We start from the raw sequence: 21858 nt of genomic DNA, 5'->3' as shown, positions 1-21858 counted from the left end.
GAAAAAAATCGATATATTATCGAATCATGACCCCAAGAATCGATATTTAATCGAATCGTGGGACACCCAAAGATTCGCAGCCCTAATACGTGTGTATATATATATATATATATATATATATATGTATATGTGTATATATATGTATGTATATCTGTATATATTATTTGTTTATTATTTATGTTTATATATATGTACTGTATGTATGTATGTATAACAGTTCATATTATCCATCCATCATCTTCCGCTTATCCGAGGTCGGGTCGCGGGGGCAACAGCCTAAGCAGGGAAACCCAGACTTCCGTCTCCCCAGCCACTTCGTCTAGCTCTTCCCGGGGGATCCCGAGGCGTTCCCAGGCCAGCCGGTAGACATAGTCTTCCCAACGTGTCCTGGGTCTTCCCCGTGGCCTCCTACCGGTTGGACGTGCCCTAAACACCTCCCTAGGGAGGCGTTCGGGTGGCATCCTGACCAGATGCCGGAACCACCTCATCTGTTCATATTATTTATGTTTTCACTGTTCTGTTAAGGACAACTACAGAAAAGAGCTATAAAGATTATTCATAAAGCAGATTATTTAGTTTGGTTTATTATTTCTTCGGTCAGTGGTCAACAAAATATAAAATGTATCTATGTATGCATGTTTGGAAAAATAAAAATACATTTAGTTTTTCAGTTGGAACATTAAATACAATGTCTTTGCTGTCTATTCAATTGAATATACGTTGAAAAAGATTTGCAAATCATTGTATTCTCTTTTTATTTTCCATTTACACAACGTGAAAACCACTGCTTTTGGCTTTTGTGTGTTATATATATATATATATATATATATATATATATATATATATATATATATATATATATATATATATATATATATATATATATATATATATATATATATACGTGTGTGTGTGTGTATATAGAACAGTGTAAAATAGAACAAACACATTCTGAAAATATTGAAATAAAAATATAGAAATAAATACCAGCAGTGTTATTTAAAGTTTAGATCCAGGAAGGAAAGAAAAAAGTGAATGAATGAATATAACTGAATACATTTACATATGCTTAAAAATGTGTTTTCTTTTGTATTCATTTTTTATATGAATGAAGTAACGTTTGACAACCTTTTTCCAAAGGACAATGTGAGCTATAACAGGATAATTGTCATTTGTTTTCAAAACGGTTACAAAAAAGTGGGAGCCCAAATATTTACTGTGGGACCCCTTTTTTATGACTTGATGGGGTCCCTGGGACCCCATTTTGAAAATTTCTAGCAACAACACTGATGGAGTATTGGTGCGTGCAAAACAGCAGCAGGTGGCTGTGGCCTGCGGGCTGGTTCTAATACTAATTAGATATCATTCCAGGGGCCTTGACTGACACAAAGACCTCATAGGGTACAGAAGTAGACCAAACCATTTTTAAAGAAGGGGGTAAGGTTCCATCCATCCATCCATTTTCTACCGCTTATTCCCTTTCGGGGTCGCGGGGGGCGCTGGTGCCTATCTCAGCTACAATCGGGTTGTTTTTAATTTTTTTAATGATTACAATTATTATATGGTATGACATGTGTCTTTGTTTTAATTCGGATAGATTTGTACGAATATTAGTTCAGTGTATGCATAATCATCTTGTCATAGCTGGGATCTATGTGTGGGGCCCTTGCGGGCTTCGGGCCCTTAGAATTGTCATCACCTTCCCCCTCCCTAAACGACGGCCACGGTTTTGCACATTGTATTATTTAACTAGAAAAGCCCTCTTAAAACCTATTAAGTGGTCTATTCTATGACTGAATGAAAGTAAACTCTCTTAGTAGTCTCCACTATGCAAGTCTCTGCAGGGCTGCCAGCAAACATGAGGTAACTTAGTAGGACTTGTCCGTATCGCACTGAAAATCTAATCAATTGTTCCTTACTCCTTTTCTGACATTTCCTGAAATTTTCAGGAAAATCCACACTGATGTTTTGAGTTATTTTGCAAACTAGCAGACAGAAAAAACAAAACGGTGTCCCTCAGGGCTCAATTGTTGGCCCCATGCGGTTTTCTCTACAAACAATAACAATTCTGAATATTCTTGTCAAAAGTCATTGTTCACTGATAGAAGACAAATACAGTATTTCCTTGAATTGCCGCCGGGTATATAGTATGCGCCTGCCTAGAATTACTGCCGGGTCAAACTTGTTTCGCAAAATAATTAGCGCATGCTTAGCATTACCGCCGGCTCAGGATTCACGCCGGGTCAAACTCGTTTTGCAAAATATTATTTTTATTAGTGCATGTCTAGAAATATTTAGCATATGCCTAGAATTTCCACCGGGTCAAACTCGTCACGTCACGAGTGACACTTCACCTGTCATCATTTTCAAAATGGAGGAGGCTGATATCAATAATTCGAAATCGCATAAAGGGAAGAAGATTAAGAGCTATTCAGTAGAATTTAAGGTCCAAGCTATTGAATATGCTAAAAAAAAAAACAGTAAGCAGCTATGTTTTATTAATATACCGTAGCTGCGTTGGTCAAATATGAGTCATTAAATGACTCCTGCCTCCTGGTGGTAGAGGGCGCTAGTGACAACAAGCAGCGATCGTTTATTTTTTCCTCTCGCTTGCACTTTTAACATGGAGGATTACATATCTAAAATAAAACAGTTTTCTAAACTGGACTTTCAATCGAAGCAGGCGGTAATAAAGGCAGATCTCCATCGAGTCAGTATAACTTTTAAAACTGAAGAAAGATAAGGAAGACTTCTATAAAACAAGTTATCGATGCTTTTGATCAGAAGGAGCTGCGCATGGACTTCATTTATAAGTAAAGGTAAGACCATAATAACATTTTTTTAATTAAATGTGCTTTTCATGATGGTATCCTTACATCACACTCAAATTTATAAGCGCATGCCTAAATTTACCGCATGCCTTTGGTAAGCGCCGGAGTGAGAAGAGGTTTTAAATTAATTAGCGCCCCGGCGGCAATTCAAGGAAATACGGTAAATGAAATGCAACAACCAATATCAATACATGTTAAAACCCCCACTATGCTTCGTATTTCCAAGCAAACCTTAGTCGTAAACTGTGAGCTGAATAATCGATCTCGAAACAAAAGAGCGTTGTTTTTGTCTGCGGTTGTGCACTTAATTGAAACCATGTCTAAAAGTTATGGAATCAAAGACTCTGCGTCAAAGGTGGTGGGCTTTACCGAAACATAAAAGAGGAAGTAATGGCACCAAGAAGTAAACAAGCCACTTGTTTGCCAGCGTCCGATGCAATGTTGCTTTACAACACTGGCTTCCTCTTTTGCGTCAGACAGGAATGTGTACAGCAATCTGTGTGTGATACGTAATCAACTTGGAAATTAAACTTATTTAGATTTTTTGCTATTAACCTTCACTTGCCACTGGTATTAGATCATGGATAAGGCAAACAATCAATTTATAACAAACCTATTAAGTAATATGTCATTCTGAAGCTCTTAATGGACACTTTTCAGGCATAGGATTTTTGTGTTAAAACATTCTCTTATGCTGATGCAATAACCTCGATACCATTTTTAGTTTGAAAACATTTGTGGCGTCATGTACAAAACCCAAAACCAGTGAAGTTGTCACGTTGTGTAAATGGTAAATAAAAACAGAATACAATGATTTGCAAATCCTTTTCAACCTTAATTCAAGTGACTAGACTGCAAAGACAAGTTATTTCATGTTCACACTGAGAATTTTTTATTTATTTTTTGGCAAATAATCATTAACTTAGAATTTAATGGCAGCAACACATTGCAAAAAAGTTGTGACAGGGGCATTTTTACCACTGTGTTACATGGCCTTTCCTTTTAACAACACTGTAAACGTTTGGGAACTGAGTAGACACATTTTTTAAGTTTTTCAGGTGGAATTCTTTCCCATTTTTGCTTGATGTACAGCTTAAGTTGTTCAACAGTCCGGGGTCTCCGTTGTGGTATTTAAGGCTTCATATAAGGGAGACAGGTCTGGAGTACAGGCAGGCCAGTCTAGTACCCACACTCTTTTTACTATGAAGCCAGACTGTTGTAACAAGTGGCTTGGCATTGTCTTGCTAAAATAAGCAGGGGCGTTCACGATAACGTTGCTTGGATGGCAACATATGTTGCTTCAAAACCTGTATGTACCTTTTCAGCATAAATGGTGCCTTCACAGATGTGTAAGTTACCCATCCCTTGGCCACTAATACACCCCCATACCATCACACATGCTGGCTTTTCAACTTAGCACCGAGAACAATCCGGATGGTTATTTTCCTTTTTGTTTCTGAGGACACGACGTCCACAGTTTCCAAAAACAATTTGAAATTTGGACTCGTCAGACCACTGAACACTTTTCCACTTTGCATTAGTCCATCTTAGATGATCTCGGGCCCAACGAAGCCGGCGGCATTTCTGGGTGTTGTTGATGAATGGCTTTCGCTTTGAATAGTAGAGTTTTAACTTGCACTTGCCGATGTAGCGTCCAACTGTAGTTACTGACAGTGGTTTTCTGAAGTGTTCCTGAGCCCGTGTGGTGATATCCTTTGCACACTGATGTCATTTTTTTGAGCATTCAATGTTGGTTTTCAGCCATGCTGCGATTTGTACAGATTCTCTGAACCTTTTGATGATATTACGGACTGTAGATGGTGAAGTCCCAAAATTCCTTGCAATAGCTGGTTGAGAAATGTTCTTCTTAAACTGTTGGACAATTTGCTCACACATTTGTTGATAAAGTGGTGGCCCTTGCCCCATCCTTGTTTGTGAATGAGTGAGCATTTCATGGAAGCTGCTTTTATACCCAATCATGGCACCCACCTGTTCCCAATTAGCCTGTTCACCTGTGGGATGTTCCAAATAAGTGTTTGTTGAGCATTCCTCAGCATTTTCAGTCTTTTTTGCCACTTGTGCCAGCTTTTTTGTAACATGTTGCAGGCATTAAATTCAAAATGAGCTAATATTTGCAAAAAATAACAATGTTTCTCAGTGTGAACATCAAATATTTTGTCTTGGCTGTCTATTTAATTGAATATAAGTTGAAAAGGATTTGCAAATCATTGTATTCTCTTTTTATTTACCATTTACACAATGTGACAACTTCACTGATTTTGGGGTTTGCAGTTTTTTTTAGCGCTTCTATAGCGAGTATACTGACAGATATAAGTTTGAACTATACTTTGTACTAGAAATGGCAAATGCGGGGAATGCATATGCATGCACGAGCCAGGCTGCCCCACAACAAAAGGATAGCAAAAAAAAGGAGTTTAAGGGCTATAGCTCGGACTAAAATGGCAGACGCCTGCAAAGCACTCTGGGTACATTTCTACCATATATGAATAATGACAATTAGTGGCGGCGGAAAATATCATCAGGACTCCTCTTCCTCCTATCCGGGAGATGACAAAAAAGCCGCTGCCTGACCAGGGCTCAGAAAATCTGGACTGTTTTCACTGTTAGACTCTAGAAAGGGGTTCCGCAGCCTCCGTAGCAGAACCTCCAGGTTCTGTAACAGCTTCTTCCCTCAGGCTGTAAGACTCTTGTACGCATTGTAATAATCCCCTCAATTCCCCCCAAAAATGAATGAAGTGGTTGGACTATAGAGACAATATAACATATATCCATAAACCTGGATGCATATGCAAAAGTGCAATATATTTGATATGTACAGTAATCTATTTATTTATATCTGTACCTTATTAATCTTTTATTCTGCACTACCATGAGATAATGCAACACAATTTTGTTCTTATCTGGACTGCAAAGTTCAAATTTGAATGACAATAAAGAGGAGGTCTAAGTCTAATCCTGAAACATCAGACTTGAACAAAACGTCACACTTTTTGTAATTTCCAACTTTGGCGAAAAACAATCTCGTTATATGCTTCTTCCGGGACTTCTGCAGATCCCAAATACACACCTGTAGTTACTTTTAGACTCTAGATATATATATATATATATATATAATATATATATATATATATATATATATATATATATATAGGTATGTATGTATGTGTGTGTGTGTGTGTATATATATGTATATGTGTGTGTGTATGTATGTGTATATATATGTATATGTGTGTGTATGTGTATATGTATGTATATATATATACAGACACACACATATATATATATATATATATATATATATATATATATATATATATATATATATATATACGTTTCAGTTTCATTTTGGTATAGTTGTGTGAGCCATATAAAAGGCTATAAATATTAGTCTTCTATAGAAAATTCACCTCTGTTAGAGGTGGGAATATTTGGGCACCTCATAATTCCATTACGATTACTATTCAGGAGCTACAATTCAATTAAAAATCGATTATTAATGCATCTATAATGGGGCGGCATAGCTCGGTTGGTAGAGTGGCTGTGCCAGCAACTTGAGGGTTGCGGGTTCGATTCCCGCTTGTGCCATCCTAGTCACTGCCGTTGTGTCCTTGGGCAAGACACTTTACCCACCTGCTCCCAGTGCCACCCACACTGCTTTAAATGTAACTTAGGTATTGGGTTTCACTATGTAAAGCGCTTTGAGTCACTTGAGAAAAAGCGCTATATAAATATAATTCACTTCACTTCACTATATATCGATGCAGTTTTGTATTTCTTGTCGTTTCACTACATACCTGTTAAAAAACTATATTTGTAATAAGAAACATTCTCGCATTTACTCAATTGGGACATGCTAACCTCTTCCAACGTCCGAGGACAAAGCGACGAACAGTGGGAGACCGGGTTTTCCACTCCGCCGCTCCCAGTCTGTGGAACGCTCTCCCTGACCACTTGAGGGCACCACAGACTGTAGATGCTTTTAAAAAATGCTTAAAAACCCTTCTTTAAAAAAATTTTTTTTTTAAATGCCTATTTTTTAGATATATGAATACTAGTTCCAGCTATTAGGCTGTTCTAGTTTTTATTTTTATTCATTTTTATTTTTATTTTTTTAATCCTCTGTAGCACTGTGAGGTTGTTTACTCAATGTAAAGTGATTTTTACAAGTCAAATATATTATTAGTTTTATTTGTATTAATCATGGAAATGTGTGCAAAAGTGGAACATGAGTAAAATAAAAAGAGCTGGTCTGATCTCTCGGCGAGGTGGCTCACATTATTTACAATAACTACAGCGATTATTGAGTATTGACGTTTACTAATCAATTTTTATAATCATGTCTGAATTGTCATGTATGTAAAAATCTGGACATTCAAACCAACACTTTCCCAAGTTCCAAACCAAATTCCGGCTTTCCTGGAAATTCAAACGCTTCAATATTCAAATCATTCCAACCTTTTCAGCGTTTAAATGACAAAATGAATACTTTTAGATATTCACGAAATGACTTTGAAAATTACTTTGCAGGGGAACAAAAAAGGCAAAGCTCTCAATTTACCGGTCGAGCTACATTCCCATCCTCACCTATGGTCATGAGCTTTGGGTTATGACCGAAAGGACAAGATCAAGGATCCAAGCGGCCCAAATGGGTTTCCTCTGCAGGGTGGCGGGTCTCTCCCTTAGAGATTGGGTGAGAAGTAAAAAGTAAAGCCGCTGCTCCTCCACATGGAGAGGAGCCAGATGAGGTGGTTCGGGCATCTGGTCAGGATGCCACCCTAGGGAGGTCTCTAGGGCACGTCCAACCAGTAGTAGAAGACCCAGGACACGTTGGGAAGACTATGTCTCCCGGCTGGCCTGGGAACACCTCGCTGGACAAAGTGGCTTTGGAGAGGGAAATCTGGGCTTCCCTGCTTGGGCTGCTGCCCCCGCGACCCGACCTCAAATAAGCAGAAGAAGATTCATGGATGGATGGATGTGAACGCAAATGTGGTGGTCATCACCAGACCGCCGCAGCCACGCAGGAGAACAGGGGCAACAGGGCATAGACACAGATGGAGTGATGATGATGGCGAAGGAGGAGGGGTCGTGTCGTAAAAATGAGGAAGTGGACGCGCATTTGAATTCAGGCTGTGTCCTGCAGTGCAAGCCCAGAGTTTTCTGCTGTGGCATGGCAACAGAAAGGGGGCGGGGTCCGCCGCAACAGCATCAGCCACACACACACACACACACAAACAGTGACTCAGGTAAGTTGTGACGTCCCTGACAGGAAGAGAGGAGCCTTGAAGGAGGGATGGAAGCCAGCATGGGTGGGGAGGAGGAGGAAGAAGTAAAAGGAGGCGGAGCTACAGAACCCCCCCCCATTCAGATCAATGTCAACACCCTGGATGATGCGGCGGGAGACTGCAGAGACACGGACGTGGGACAGACATACCAAAGACACCGGTGAAGGTGAAGCGGAAGATGAGGGAGGGCGTCCGCAGACCGCTTGTTCCAACTTCCTGTGAAGAACTTGGGAAGTCGCACCTGAAGGCGGAGAAGCCGTGAGGACGCAGGTGTGACAGGACACTGATGTCTTCATGTATTGCTGCGGGCTGGGAGACTGGCGGAGCGCGCAGACCGCCTGTGTAAGTGAGCGGCGCGCCATCACTCTGTTGCCATGGCAACCAATGTGCTTAATAGCAACCAGCTAAAGGAACATGCAACCTGCTGGATCTTCAGGGCTAAATCTTAGACTAATATTCCACAATATAAAAAGTTAACTCTTCAAACTTTCCACTTAAGTAAGATTCCTGCCAGCATCTCAGTATTTGCATTTAATAAAACACTCGTTTGATCTCTATTTCGCCATCTTTGTGTCGACACTTGTATCATTTTTTTGGTTAAAAAAAGAAGCAACATTAACACCAAACTTTGTTTGCACTTCAGAGATAACAAAAAAGTCATCAAAGAGTGGATTTTTTATTTATTTTTATATTTATCCCTTTCACATTATAACATGACGGCGGCACGGTTGTGCAGGGGTTAGTGCATGTGCCTCACAATACGAAGGTCCTGAGTTGTCCTGGGTTGTCCTGGATCTTTCTGTGTGGAGTTTGCAGTCCCCTCCCACATCCAAATACATGTACCTGGGGATAGGCCCCTCCCACCTCCAAAGACATGCACCTGGGGATAGGCCCCTCCCACATCCAAATACATGTACCTGGGGATAGGCCCCTCCCACCTCCAAAGACATTCACCTGGGGATAGGCCCCTCCCACATCCAAATACATGTACCTGGGGATAGGCCCCTCCCACCTCCAAAGACATTCACCTGGGGATAGGCCCCCTCCCACCTCCAAAGACATGCACCTGGGGATAGGCCCCTCCCACATCCAAATACATGTACCTGGGGATAGGCCCCTCCCACCTCCAAAGACATTCACCTGGGGATAGGCCCCTCCCACCTCCAAAGACATGCACCTGGGGATAGGCCCCTCCCACCTCCAAAGACATGCACCTGGGGATAGGCCCCTCCCACCTCCAAAGACATGCACCTGGGGATAGGCCCCCTCCCACCTCCAAAGACATGCACCTGGGGATAGGCCCCTCCCACCTCCAAAGACATGCACCTGGGGATAGGCCCCTCCCACTTCAAAAGACACCCACCTGGGGATAGGCCCCCTCCCACCTCCAAAGACATGCACCTGGGGATAGGCCCCTCCCACCTCCAAAGACATGCACCTGGGGATAGGCCCCTCCCACCTCCAAAGACATGCACCTGGGGATAGGCCCCTCCCACTTCAAAAGACACCCACCTGGGGATAGTCCCCTCCCACCTCCAAAGACATGCACCTGGGGATAGCGCCACACATTTTCGATGGGAGACAGGTCTGGACTGCAGACGGGCCAGGAAAGTACCCGCATTCTTTTTTTTACGAAGCCACGCTGTTGTAACGTGCTGAATGTGGCTTGGCATTGTCTTGCTGAAATAAGCAGGGGCGTCCATGAAAAAGACGGCGCTTAGATGGCAGCATATGTTGTTCCAAAACCTGTATGTACCTTTCAGCATTAATGGTGCCTTCACAGATGTGTAAGTTACCCATGTCTTGGGCACTAATACACCCCCATACCATCACACATGTGTAAGTTACCCATGTCTTGTTCACTAATACACCCCCATACCATCACACATGTGTAAGTTACCCATGTCTTGTTCACTAATACACCCCCATACCATCACACATGTGTAAGTTACCCATGTCTTGTTCACTAATACACCCCCATACCATCACACATGTGTAAGTTACCCATGCCTTGGGCACTAATACACCCCCATACCATCACACATGTGTAAGTTAGTCATGTCTTGGGCACTAATACACCCCCATACCATCACACATGTGTAAGTTACCCATGTCTTGTTCACTAATACACCCCCATACCATCACACATGTGTAAGTTACCCATGTCTTGTTCACTAATACACCCCCATACCATCACACATGTGTAAGTTAGTCATGTCTTGTTCACTAATACACCCCCATACCATCACACATGTGTAAGTTACCCATGTCTTGTTCACTAATACACCCCCATACCATCACACATGTGTAAGTTACCCATGTCTTGTTCACTAATACACCCCCATACCATCACACATGTGTAAGTTACCCATGTCTTGTTCACTAATACACCCCCATACCATCACACATGTGTAAGTTACCCATGTCTTGTTCACTAATACACCCCCATACCATCACACATGTGTAAGTTACCCATGTCTTGTTCACTAATACACCCCCATACCATCACACATGTGTAAGTTACCCATGTCTTGTTCACTAATACACCCCCATACCATCACACATGTGTAAGTTACCCATGTCTTGTTCACTAATACACCCCCATACCATCACACATGTGTAAGTTAGTCATGTCTTGTTCACTAATACACCCCCATACCATCACACATGTGTAAGTTACCCATGTCTTGTTCACTAATACACCCCCATACCATCACACATGTGTAAGTTACCCATGTCTTGTTCACTAATACACCCCCATACCATCACACATGTGTAAGTTACCCATGTCTTGTTCACTAATACACCCCCATACCATCACACATGTGTAAGTTACCCATGTCTTGGGCACTAATACACCCCCATACCATCACACATGTGTAAGTTACCCATGTCTTGTTCACTAATACACCCCCATACCATCACACATGTGTAAGTTACCCATGCCTTGGGCACTAATACACCCCCATACCATCACACATGTGTAAGTTACCCATGTCTTGTTCACTAATACACCCCCATACCATCACACATGTGTAAGTTACCCATGTCTTGTTCACTAATACACCCCCATACCATCACACATGTGTAAGTTACCCATGTCTTGTTCACTAATACACCCCCATACCATCACACATGCTGACTTTTGAACTTTGCGTCAATAACAGTCTGGATGGTTCGCTTCCCCTTTGGTCCGGATGACACGATGTCGAATATTTCCAAAAACAATTTGAAATGTGGACTCGTCAGACCACAGAACACTTTTCCACTTTGCATCAGTCCATCTTAGATGATCTCGGGCCCAGAGAAGCCGGCGGCGTTTCTGGATGTTGTTGATAAATGGCTTTTACTTTGCATAGTAGAGCTTTAACTTGCACTTACAGTTGTCGGTTTTTGATACAGTGCCGTCTGAGGGATGGACGGTCACGGTCATTCAATGTTGGTTTCCGGCCATGCTGCTTACGTGGAGTGATTTTTCCAGATTCTCTGAACCTTTTGATGATATTATGGACCGTAGATGTTGAAATCCCTAAATTTCTTGCAATGTCACTTTGAGAAAGGTTGTTCTTAAACTGTTTGACTATTTGCTCACGCAGTTGTGGACAAAGGGGTGTACCTCGCCCCATCCTTTCTTGTGAAAGACTGAGCATTTTTTAGGAAGCTGTTTTTATAGCCAATCATGGCACCCACCTGTTCCCAATTAAACGGGTTGTACTTGTATAGCGCTTTTCTACCTTCAAGGTACTCAAAGCGCTTTGACATTACTTCCACATTTACCCATTCACACACACATTCACACACTGATGGAGGGAGCTGCCATGCAAGGCGCCAACCAGCACCCATCAGGAGCAAGGGTGAAGTGTCTTGCTCAGGACACAACGGACGTGACGAGGTTGGTACTAGGTGGGATTTGAACCAGGGACCCTCGGGTTGCGCACGGCCACTCCTCCACTGCGCCACGCCGTCCCTAAGCCTGCACACCTGTGGGATGTTCCAAATAAGTGTTTGATGAATATTCCTCAACTTTATCAGTATTTATTGCCACCTTTCCCAACTTCTTTGACACGTGTTGCTGGCATCAAATTCTAAAGTTAATGATTATTTGCACACAAAAAAAAAAAAAAAATTAGTTTTGAACATGAAATATGTTGTCTTTGTAGCATATTCAACTGAATATGGCTTGAAAAGGATTTGCAAATCATTGTATTCTGTTTATATTTACATGTAAGTTTCTAACACAATTTCCCAACTCATATGGAAACAGGATTTGTATGTAACTTATCCTATAGTGTCTTTAACTATGTAACTTATCCTATAGTGTCTTTAATTTAACTATGTAACTTATCCTATAGTGTCTTTAATGTAACTATGTAACTTATCCTATAGTGTCTTTAATTTAACTATGTAACTTATCCTATAGTGTCTTTAACTATGTAACTTATCCTATAGTGTCTTTAATTTAACTATGTAACTTATCCTATAGTGTCTTTAATTTAACTATGTAACTTATCCTATAGTGTCTTTAACTATGTAACTTATCCTATAGTGTCTTTAATTTAGCCATGTGACTAATCATGCAGCCCCAGGTCAAGTCCAATTGTTTTGGTGTTTCCCTCACATTATATTTCATTTTCTGTAAATCTAAGAAAAACATGAGGTCTTTAAACCATAGAGAGGTCTTGGCGGCAAAACTGTGGTTTCCACTCCAACCGAATCTTTCTAGGAGCTATTAATAATGCGAAGGTGATACCAGCCCTAAGTCTGCTTCATTTTTTGATAGTTTGGTGGAGTTCCAAAAATGGCCAATAAGTCTTCGAAACATAAAAACAAACTTTTAGATCTATTTTTTTTGTGTGAAAACTAACACAATCGAATTTAATGCAAACAATTACTGTAGTTTTATAATGTAATGTAATACATTGTAATGTACTACTTCCTGCTGCTTCTGTATAGTTTCATGGATAAATGTGAAGTGAAGTCTAAAATTGAATGTCCGCAGTTTAGTTATCATTTTAACATTCTTGGCGAATTCTACCGGTCACTCCGGAACTCACAGAGCGTCCTTGCTAACTGCCAACTTCCCGCCAGTCCAACCAAGTAGTTACGTAACTTTGCGGATGGCAGCCATGATATGATATGATGCTATTAAGCCATGATATACGCTGCCGAGGCAACAAACCACATCCAGCCAAGCATGCCGCTGCCCCGTTTTCTAAGCACGGACACAAACGAGCAGTGAAGTCTCCTCTCGGACGTTTCAACTTCACCGTGTCATTCTTCATCCGACTCTACGTGTCCCACTTTGCACCATCGTGACGGAACAAGTCCCGGATTGACATCGTTTGATTCCAACCTAGAAACTGAAGTTTTTTTTTGCAAGTACCGTATTTCTTTGAATTGCGCTAATTAATTTAAAACCCCTTCTCACCCCGGCGCTTACCAAAGGCATGCGGTAAATTTAGGCCTCTGTCTCGATGGAGATCTTCCTTTATTACCTCCCGCTTCGATTGAAAGTCCAGTTTAGAAAACCGTTTTATTTTAGATATGTAATCCTCCATGTTAAAAGTGCAAGCGAGAGGAAAAAATAAACGATCGCTGCTTGTTGTCACTTCTTAGTCGCAGGAAGGATCACTAGCGCCCTCTACCACCGGGAGGCGGGAGTCATTTAATGACTCATATTTGACACACGCAGCTACGGTATATTAATAAAACATAGCTGCTTACTGTTCTTTTTAGCATATTCAATAGCTTGGACCTTAAATCCTACTGAATAGCTCTTAAGCTTCTTCCCTTTATGCAATTTCAAATGATTGAAATCAGCCTGCTCCATTTTGAAAATGATGACAGGTAAAGTGTCACTCATGACGTGACGAGTTTGAGCCGGCGGAAATTCTAGACATGCGCTAATAAAAATAATATTTTGCGAAACGAGTTTGACCCGGCAGTAATTCTAGGCAGGCGCGTACTATATACCCGGCGGCAATTCAAGGAAATATGGTAATCATCAATTTACACTGCAAAAAAGTTGTCAAAGGCCATGTGACACAAAGCAGTGTGTCACATGGCCTTTCCTTTTAACCACACTCAGTAAAGGTTTGGGAACTGAGTAGACACATTTTTGAGGCTTTTCAGGTGGAATTCTTTCCCATTTTTGCTTGATGTACAGCTTAAGTTGTTCAACAGTCCGGGGTCTCTGTTGTGCTATTTTAGGCTTCATATTGCACCACACATTTTCAAGTGGAGACAAGTCGTGACTCCAGGCAGGCCAGTCTTTGTAACACTTGGATAAATAAGCAGGGGCGTCCATGATAACATCACTTGGATGCTCCAAAACCTGTATGTACCTTTCAGCATTAATGGTGCCTTCACAGATGTGTAAGTTACCCATGCCTTGGGCACTAATACACCCCCATACCATCACACATGTGTAAGTTACCCATGTCTTGTTCACTAATACACCCCCATACCATCACACATGTGTAAGTTACCCATGTCTTGGGCACTAATACACCCCCATACCATCACACTTGTGTAAGTTACCCATGTCTTGGGCACTAATACACCCCCATACCATCACACATGTGTAAGTTAGTCATGTCTTGTTCACTAATACACCCCCATACCATCACACATGTGTAAGTTACCCATGTCTTGTTCACTAATACACCCCCATACCATCACACATGTGTAAGTTACCCATGTCTTGTTCACTAATGCACCCCCATACCATCACACATGTGTAAGTTACCCATGTCTTGTTCACTAATACACCCCCATACCATCACACATGTGTAAGTTACCCATGTCTTGTTCACTAATACACCCCCATACCATCACACATGTGTAAGTTACCCATGTCTTGTTCACTAATACACCCCCATACCATCACACATGTGTAAGTTACCCATGTCTTGTTCACTAATACACCCCCATACCATCACACATGTGTAAGTTACCCATGTCTTGTTCACTAATACACCCCCATACCATCACACATGTGTAAGTTACCCATGTCTTGTTCACTAATACACCCCCATACCATCACACATGTGTAAGTTAGTCATGTCTTGTTCACTAATACACCCCCATACCATCACACATGTGTAAGTTACCCATGTCTTGGGCACTAATACACCCCCATACCATCACACATGTGTAAGTTACCCATGTCTTGTTCACTAATACACCCCCATACCATCACACATGTGTAAGTTAGTCATGTCTTGTTCACTAATACACCCCCATACCATCACACATGTGTAAGTTACCCATGTCTTGTTCACTAATACACCCCCATACCATCACACATGTGTAAGTTACCCATGTCTTGTTCACTAATACACCCCCATACCATCACACATGTGTAAGTTACCCATGTCTTGTTCACTAATACACCCCCATACCATCACACATGTGTAAGTTACCCATGTCTTGTTCACTAATACACCCCCATACCATCACACATGTGTAAGTTACCCATGTCTTGTTCACTAATACACCCCCATACCATCACACATGTGTAAGTTACCCATGTCTTGTTCACTAATACACCCCCATACCATCACACATGTGTAAGTTACCCATGTCTTGTTCACTAATACACCCCCATACCATCACACATGTGTAAGTTACCCATGTCTTGTTCACTAATACACCCCCATACCATCACACATGTGTAAGTTACCCATGTCTTGGGCACTAATACACCCCCATACCATCACACATGTGTAAGTTACCCATGTCTTGTTCACTAATACACCCCCATACCATCACACATGTGTAAGTTACCCATGTCTTGTTCACTAATACACCCCCATACCATCACACATGTGTAAGTTACCCATGCCTTGGGCACTAATACACCCCCATACCATCACACATGTGTAAGTTACCCATGTCTTGTTCACTAATACACCCCCATACCATCACACATGTGTAAGTTACCCATGTCTTGGGCACTAATACACCCCCATACCATCACACATGTGTAAGTTACCCATGTCTTGTTCACTAATACACCCCCATACCATCACACATGTGTAAGTTAGTCATGTCTTGTTCACTAATACACCCCCATACCATCACACATGTGTAAGTTACCCATGTCTTGTTCACTAATACACCCCCATACCATCACACATGCTGCTTTGTACACTTTCACCCTATAACAATCCGGATGGTTCTTTTCCTCTTTGTTGCGGAGGACACAACATTCACAGTTTGCAATAACAATTTGAAGTGTGGACTGGTATGACCGCAGAACACGTTTCCACTTTGCATCAGTCTATCTTAGATGAGCTCGGGCCCAGCGAAGCCGGTAGCGTTTCTGGGTGTTGTTGATAAATGGCTTTGGCTTTGCATAGTTGAGCTTTACGATTTACACGTCGTGCCGACTTCACTGGTTTTGGGTTTTGTAAATACGAATGGATGCTTGTCAACGTTTACGCAATAATCTGCGCTGGGGTCAAACTCATAAAACCTCCAAAAATGACTACACGGGCCTTTATACAGCAATCACAGTTTGCATTTTTACTTGTACTGTAGATACAAACTGCCTTTTGGCTAATTATGTTTTTTTGTCATAAGCAGAATTTCAGGCATTGAGCCTCCCCACCACTAGTTGGCGTAGTGACTGTTGCGGTGAACCCTGTAAGATCTGACCAAAACATCTGATCTTGCTCTATAGCCAAGGATGGACACATTGTTTTCCCAAACATGGGAAGGAAGAAAGTGCGTCTGAAGGACAGTGCTGGCAAGGAGATGTGGATCATTCTCACTGAACTAAAGAAATAAATCATCAAAGACATAACCGAGCGTGTAGCTAGCTAATAACACTTGGAGCATAGTTAAAAAGTTAAAGTACCAACGATAGTCACACACAAACTAAGTGTGGTGAAATTTGTCCTCTGCATTTGACCCCTTGTTCACCCCCTGGGAGGTGAGGGGAGCAGTGAGCAGCAGAGGTGTCCATGCCCGGGAATAATTTTTGGTGATTTAACCCCCAATTCCAACCTTGATGCTAAGTGCCAAGCAGGGAGTTAACGGCTTCCATTTTTATAGTCTTTGGTATGACTCGGCCGGGGTTTGAACTCACGACCTACTGATCTCAGGGCGGACACTCTAACCACTAGGCCACTGATTAGGTTAACTGATTCACAGGAAGCAGCAGCGCCCAACACTCGTTTAGGAAAGTAACTGCTGTGTGCCTTCACCTCAGAGTCTCCAGGAAACAAACAAGTGAAGTGAACGTTATTTATATAGCGCTTTTTCTCTAGTGACTCAAAGCACTTTACATAGTGAAACCCAATATCTAAGTTACATTTTAAACCAGAGTGGGTGGCATTGGGAGCAGGTGGGTGAAGTGTCTTGCCCAAGGACACAACGGCAGTGACTAGAATGGCGGAAGCGGGGATCGAACCTGCAACCCTCAAGTTGCTGGCACGGCCACTCTACCAACCGAGCTAAACCGCCAATAACAGTCTCCAATAACACCAGAAGAAGTCACCATATTTGACGGTGGTAGCGGTTCAGCAACAAAGGTCGCCAAGAGGGTCAGAAAGCCGCCAGATTTAGCAACAAAGTCGCTAATTTGGCGACACTGTCCATGTCGCTGACTTCTGTTTTGTTTGGTCTGCCGTTTCAAAACAATCAAGGTATGTAAATAAACATTGTTTTTCCTGCCCAACAGATCTTCGGGAGCCCGGTAGACAGTTTGAATAAAGTATTTTTATTGTGCGTAAACACCCGGGGGGGCTTGCTTTCCAGCAATAGACGTTTGTCTCCGGGCGCGTGTCTCTCCCTGGCTCCAACGCCAACAACGTGTCTCGGTCCGGCTGCTGCTAATAAGGGCGACAGGTGATTAGATAACGAGTCCCAGCTGGGCAGTCTACTCAGCCGCAGACCACGCCCCCTTCCACAAACATATACTAAATATTTTTGTGTAAATAACTAATTTCCCAAGCCAGACTATATGGATTATAGTCTAGTGTGGCTAATATATGGAAACATTGTTTTATTAGGACTTATTTAACCAGCATGCACTGTGAGGACTTATTTAACCATCATGCACTGTGAGGACTTATTTAACCAGCATGCACTGTGAGGACTTATTTAACCAGCATGCACTGTGAGGACTTATTTAACCAGCATGCACTGTGAGGACTTATTTAACCATCATGCACTGTGAGGACTTATTTAACCAGCATGCACTGTGAGGACTTATTTAACCATCATGCACTGTGAGGACTTATTTAACCAGCATGCACTGTGAGGACTTATTTAACCATCATGCACTGTGAGGACTTATTTAACCATCATGCACTGTGAGGACTTATTTAACCAGCATGCACTGTGAGGACTTATTTAACCATCATGCACTGTGAGGACTTATTTAACCAGCATGCACTGTGAGGACTTATTTAACCAGCATGCACTGTGAGGACTTATTTAACCAGCATGCACTGTGAGGACTTATTTAACCAGCATGCATTGTGAGGACTTATTTAACCAGCATGCACTGTGAGGACTTATTTAACCATCATGCATTGTGAGGACTTATTTAACCATCATGCACTGTGCGGACTTATTTAACCAGCATGCACTGTGAGGACTTATTTAACCAGCATGCACTGTGAGGACTTATTTAACCATCATGCACTGTGAGGACTTATTTAACCATCATGCACTGTGAGGACTTATTTAACCAGCATGCACTGTGAGGACTTATTTAACCAGCATGCACTGTGAGGACTTATTTAACCAGCATGCATTGTGAGGACTTATTTAACCAGCATGCACTGTGAGGACTTATTTAACCATCATGCATTGTGAGGACTTATTTAACCATCATGCACTGTGCGGACTTATTTAACCAGCATGCACTGTGAGGACTTATTTAACCAGCATGCACTGTGCGGACTTATTTAACCAGCATGCACTGTGAGGACTTATTTAACCAGCATGCACTGTGAGGACTTATTTAACCAGCATGCACTGTGAGGACTTATTTAACCATCATGCACTGTGAGGACTTATTTAACCATCATGCACTGTGAGGACTTATTTAACCAGCATGCACTGTGAGGACTTATTTAACCATCATGCACTGTGAGGACTTATTTAACCAGCATGCACTGTGAGGACTTATTTAACCATCATGCACTGTGAGGACTTATTTAACCATCATGCACTGTGAGGACTTATTTAACCATCATGCACTGTGAGGACTTATTTAACCATCATGCACTGTGAGGACTTATTTAACCAGCATGCACTGTGCGGACTTATTTAACCAGCATGCACTGTGAGGACTTATTTAACCATCATGCACTGTGAGGACTTATTTAACCAGCATGCACTGTGAGGACTTATTTAACCAGCATGCACTGTGAGGACTTATTTAACCAGCATGCACTGTGAGGACTTATTTAACCAGCATGCACTGTGAGGACTTATTTAACCATCATGCACTGTGCGGACTTATTTAACCATCATGCACTGTGAGGACTTATTTAACCAGCATGCACTGTGAGGACTTATTTAACCAGCATGCACTGTGAGGACTTATTTAACCAGCATGCACTGTGAGGACTTATTTAACCATCATGCATTGTGAGGACTTATTTAACCAGCATGCACTGTGAGGACTTATTTAACCATCATGCACTGTGAGGACTTATTTAACCAGCATGCACTGTGAGGACTTATTTAACCATCATGCATTGTGAGGACTTATTTAACCAGCATGCACTGTGAGGACTTATTTAACCATCATGCACTGTGAGGACTTATTTAACCAGCATGCACTGTGAGGACTTATTTAACCAGCATGCACTGTGAGGACTTATTTAACCAGCATGCACTGTGAGGACTTATTTAACCATCATGCACTGTGAGGACTTATTTAACCATCATGCATTGTGAGGACTTATTTAACCAGCATGCACTGTGAGGACTTATTTAACCATCATGCACTGTGAGGACTTATTTAACCAGCATGCACTGTGAGGACTTATTTAACCAGCATGCACTGTGAGGACTTATTTAACCAGCATGCACTGTGAGGACTTATTTAACCAGCATGCACTGTGAGGACTTATTTAACCAGCATGCACTGTGAGGACTTATTTAACCAGCATGCACTGTGCGGCCAGCTCGCTGTTGCGTGGAAGGCAGGGAATAAACCGCTAATACCCTGAGGACTCGGAGGAGCGCACAGCGGCTTTCAGCATCTCGCAGACCTACAGGGAACGTGTTTTTTTTGTAAGAATCTAAATCTATTTTTAGGAATTGTACACTTGACGTGATTAACTTTTTGGTGGAAATTTCCCAGACATTTTGCACCATGGCGGTCCACCGCCTGCCACTCAAAGGCAGGTGGGGCGGCGGCAGGTGAAGTTTTAAGACGTGCGGTCTGGACGTGTGGGGAATGAAAGTGTGGCTTCTTACTCGGGAGCATGCCGCCCAAGAAAAAGGTAAAAGCGTGTGTGTGTGTGTGTGTGTGTGTTCTGGCAATGCTGACTTAATGGGGACATCACTCTGTTTACACACTCACCTTTAGGGGACTTCTGACGGTATGGGGACACAAAAAAAGAAAACCTTTTTAAATGATTCTGAGGACTGAACTTTTTTAATTAATTTATTTAAATGGTCATCAGTAGTCACGTTTGAGCTACCTGGGCAGTGGACATTTTACCTCATTTTTTATATGCCTCCACAACCTGTAGAAAGGCTGGTCCCCACAAGTACTGAACAGAAACTCCCCATTCTAAATGATAACCTGTGTGTGTTCTGGCAATGCTGACTTAATGGGGACATCGCTTTACACAGTTCCTTTAGGGGACCTCTGACGGTATGGGGACAAAAAAACAGGTCCCCTAAAGGGAAACCTTTGATTTAATTGGAACTTTTTTTTATTTCAAATGGTCCTCAGTAGTCACGTACAAATTTGTGTCAATTATGCAAAATTATTTAAATTTGCTCTCCACGACCTTAACTCTTTTCTTCCCAGGGTCCCCAGTAAGAATGATCAGCACATTATTTCATCAATCCAGAGATTTAAAGACGTGTATGAGCTAACTGGGCAGTGGACATTTTACACCATTTTTTATATGCCTCCACAACCTGTAGAAAGGGTGGTCCCCACAAGTCATGAATGACAACTTGGTCCCCATTCCAAATGATAACCTGTGTGTGTGTGTGTGTGTGTGTGTGTGTGTGTGTGTGTGTGTGTGTGTGTGTGTGTGTGTGTGTGTGTGTGTGTGTGTGTGTGGGTGTGGGTGTGGGTGTGGGTGTGGGTGTGGGTGTGGGTGTGTGTGTGTGTGTGGGTGTGGGTGTGGGTGTGGGTGTGGGTGTGGGGACAGGAAGTGTCACAGGACGCGCCATCTGTTGCACTGGCCGTTAATCCCCGGGAGGCCTTTGGCTAAACCTGCATGTGCGCATGTAGAACTATGACTGGCATCAGGAGTTACGTCATCTCCTATAGGTTAGAGCAGGGGTGTCAAACTCATTTTAGATAAGGGGCCACACCGAGAAAAATCTACTCCCCAGGTTGTGGAGGCATGTAAAAAATGAGGTAAAATGTCCACTGCCCAGGTAGCTCAAACGTGACTACTGATGACCATTTAAAATAAAAAAAAGTTTAAATTAAATTAAAGGTTTCCCTTTAGGAGACCTGTTTTTTTGTCCCCATACCGTCAGAGGTCCCCTAAAGGAACCGTGTAAAG

General features: G+C 42.1%; 2 protein-coding genes across 3 annotated transcripts in view; both read left to right on the top strand.

The window, feature by feature from the left end:
- LOC133568887 (transcription factor E2F5-like) overlaps nt 1-21858 on the top strand; it is a 65296-nt gene that overhangs the window by 22908 nt on the left and 20530 nt on the right. The window lies entirely within an intron of this gene.
- Nucleotides 20282-21858, top strand: part of LOC133568888 (voltage-dependent L-type calcium channel subunit beta-4-like) — a 28554-nt gene continuing 26977 nt past the window's right edge. For both annotated transcript variants that reach the window (XM_061921080.1, XM_061921081.1), the window contains exons 1-2: nt 20282-20395; nt 20466-20607. In XM_061921080.1, coding sequence (XP_061777064.1) covers nt 20590-20607 — 18 coding nt within the window. In that variant the 5' untranslated portion in view covers nt 20282-20395; nt 20466-20589. The remainder of the gene's footprint in view (nt 20396-20465; nt 20608-21858) is intronic.

This window comes from Nerophis ophidion, linkage group LG14 (assembly GCF_033978795.1).
Source record: "Nerophis ophidion isolate RoL-2023_Sa linkage group LG14, RoL_Noph_v1.0, whole genome shotgun sequence".
NCBI classification, from domain to species: Eukaryota; Metazoa; Chordata; class Actinopteri; order Syngnathiformes; family Syngnathidae; genus Nerophis; species Nerophis ophidion.
This window is presented reverse-complemented; position numbering and strand designations above follow the sequence as displayed.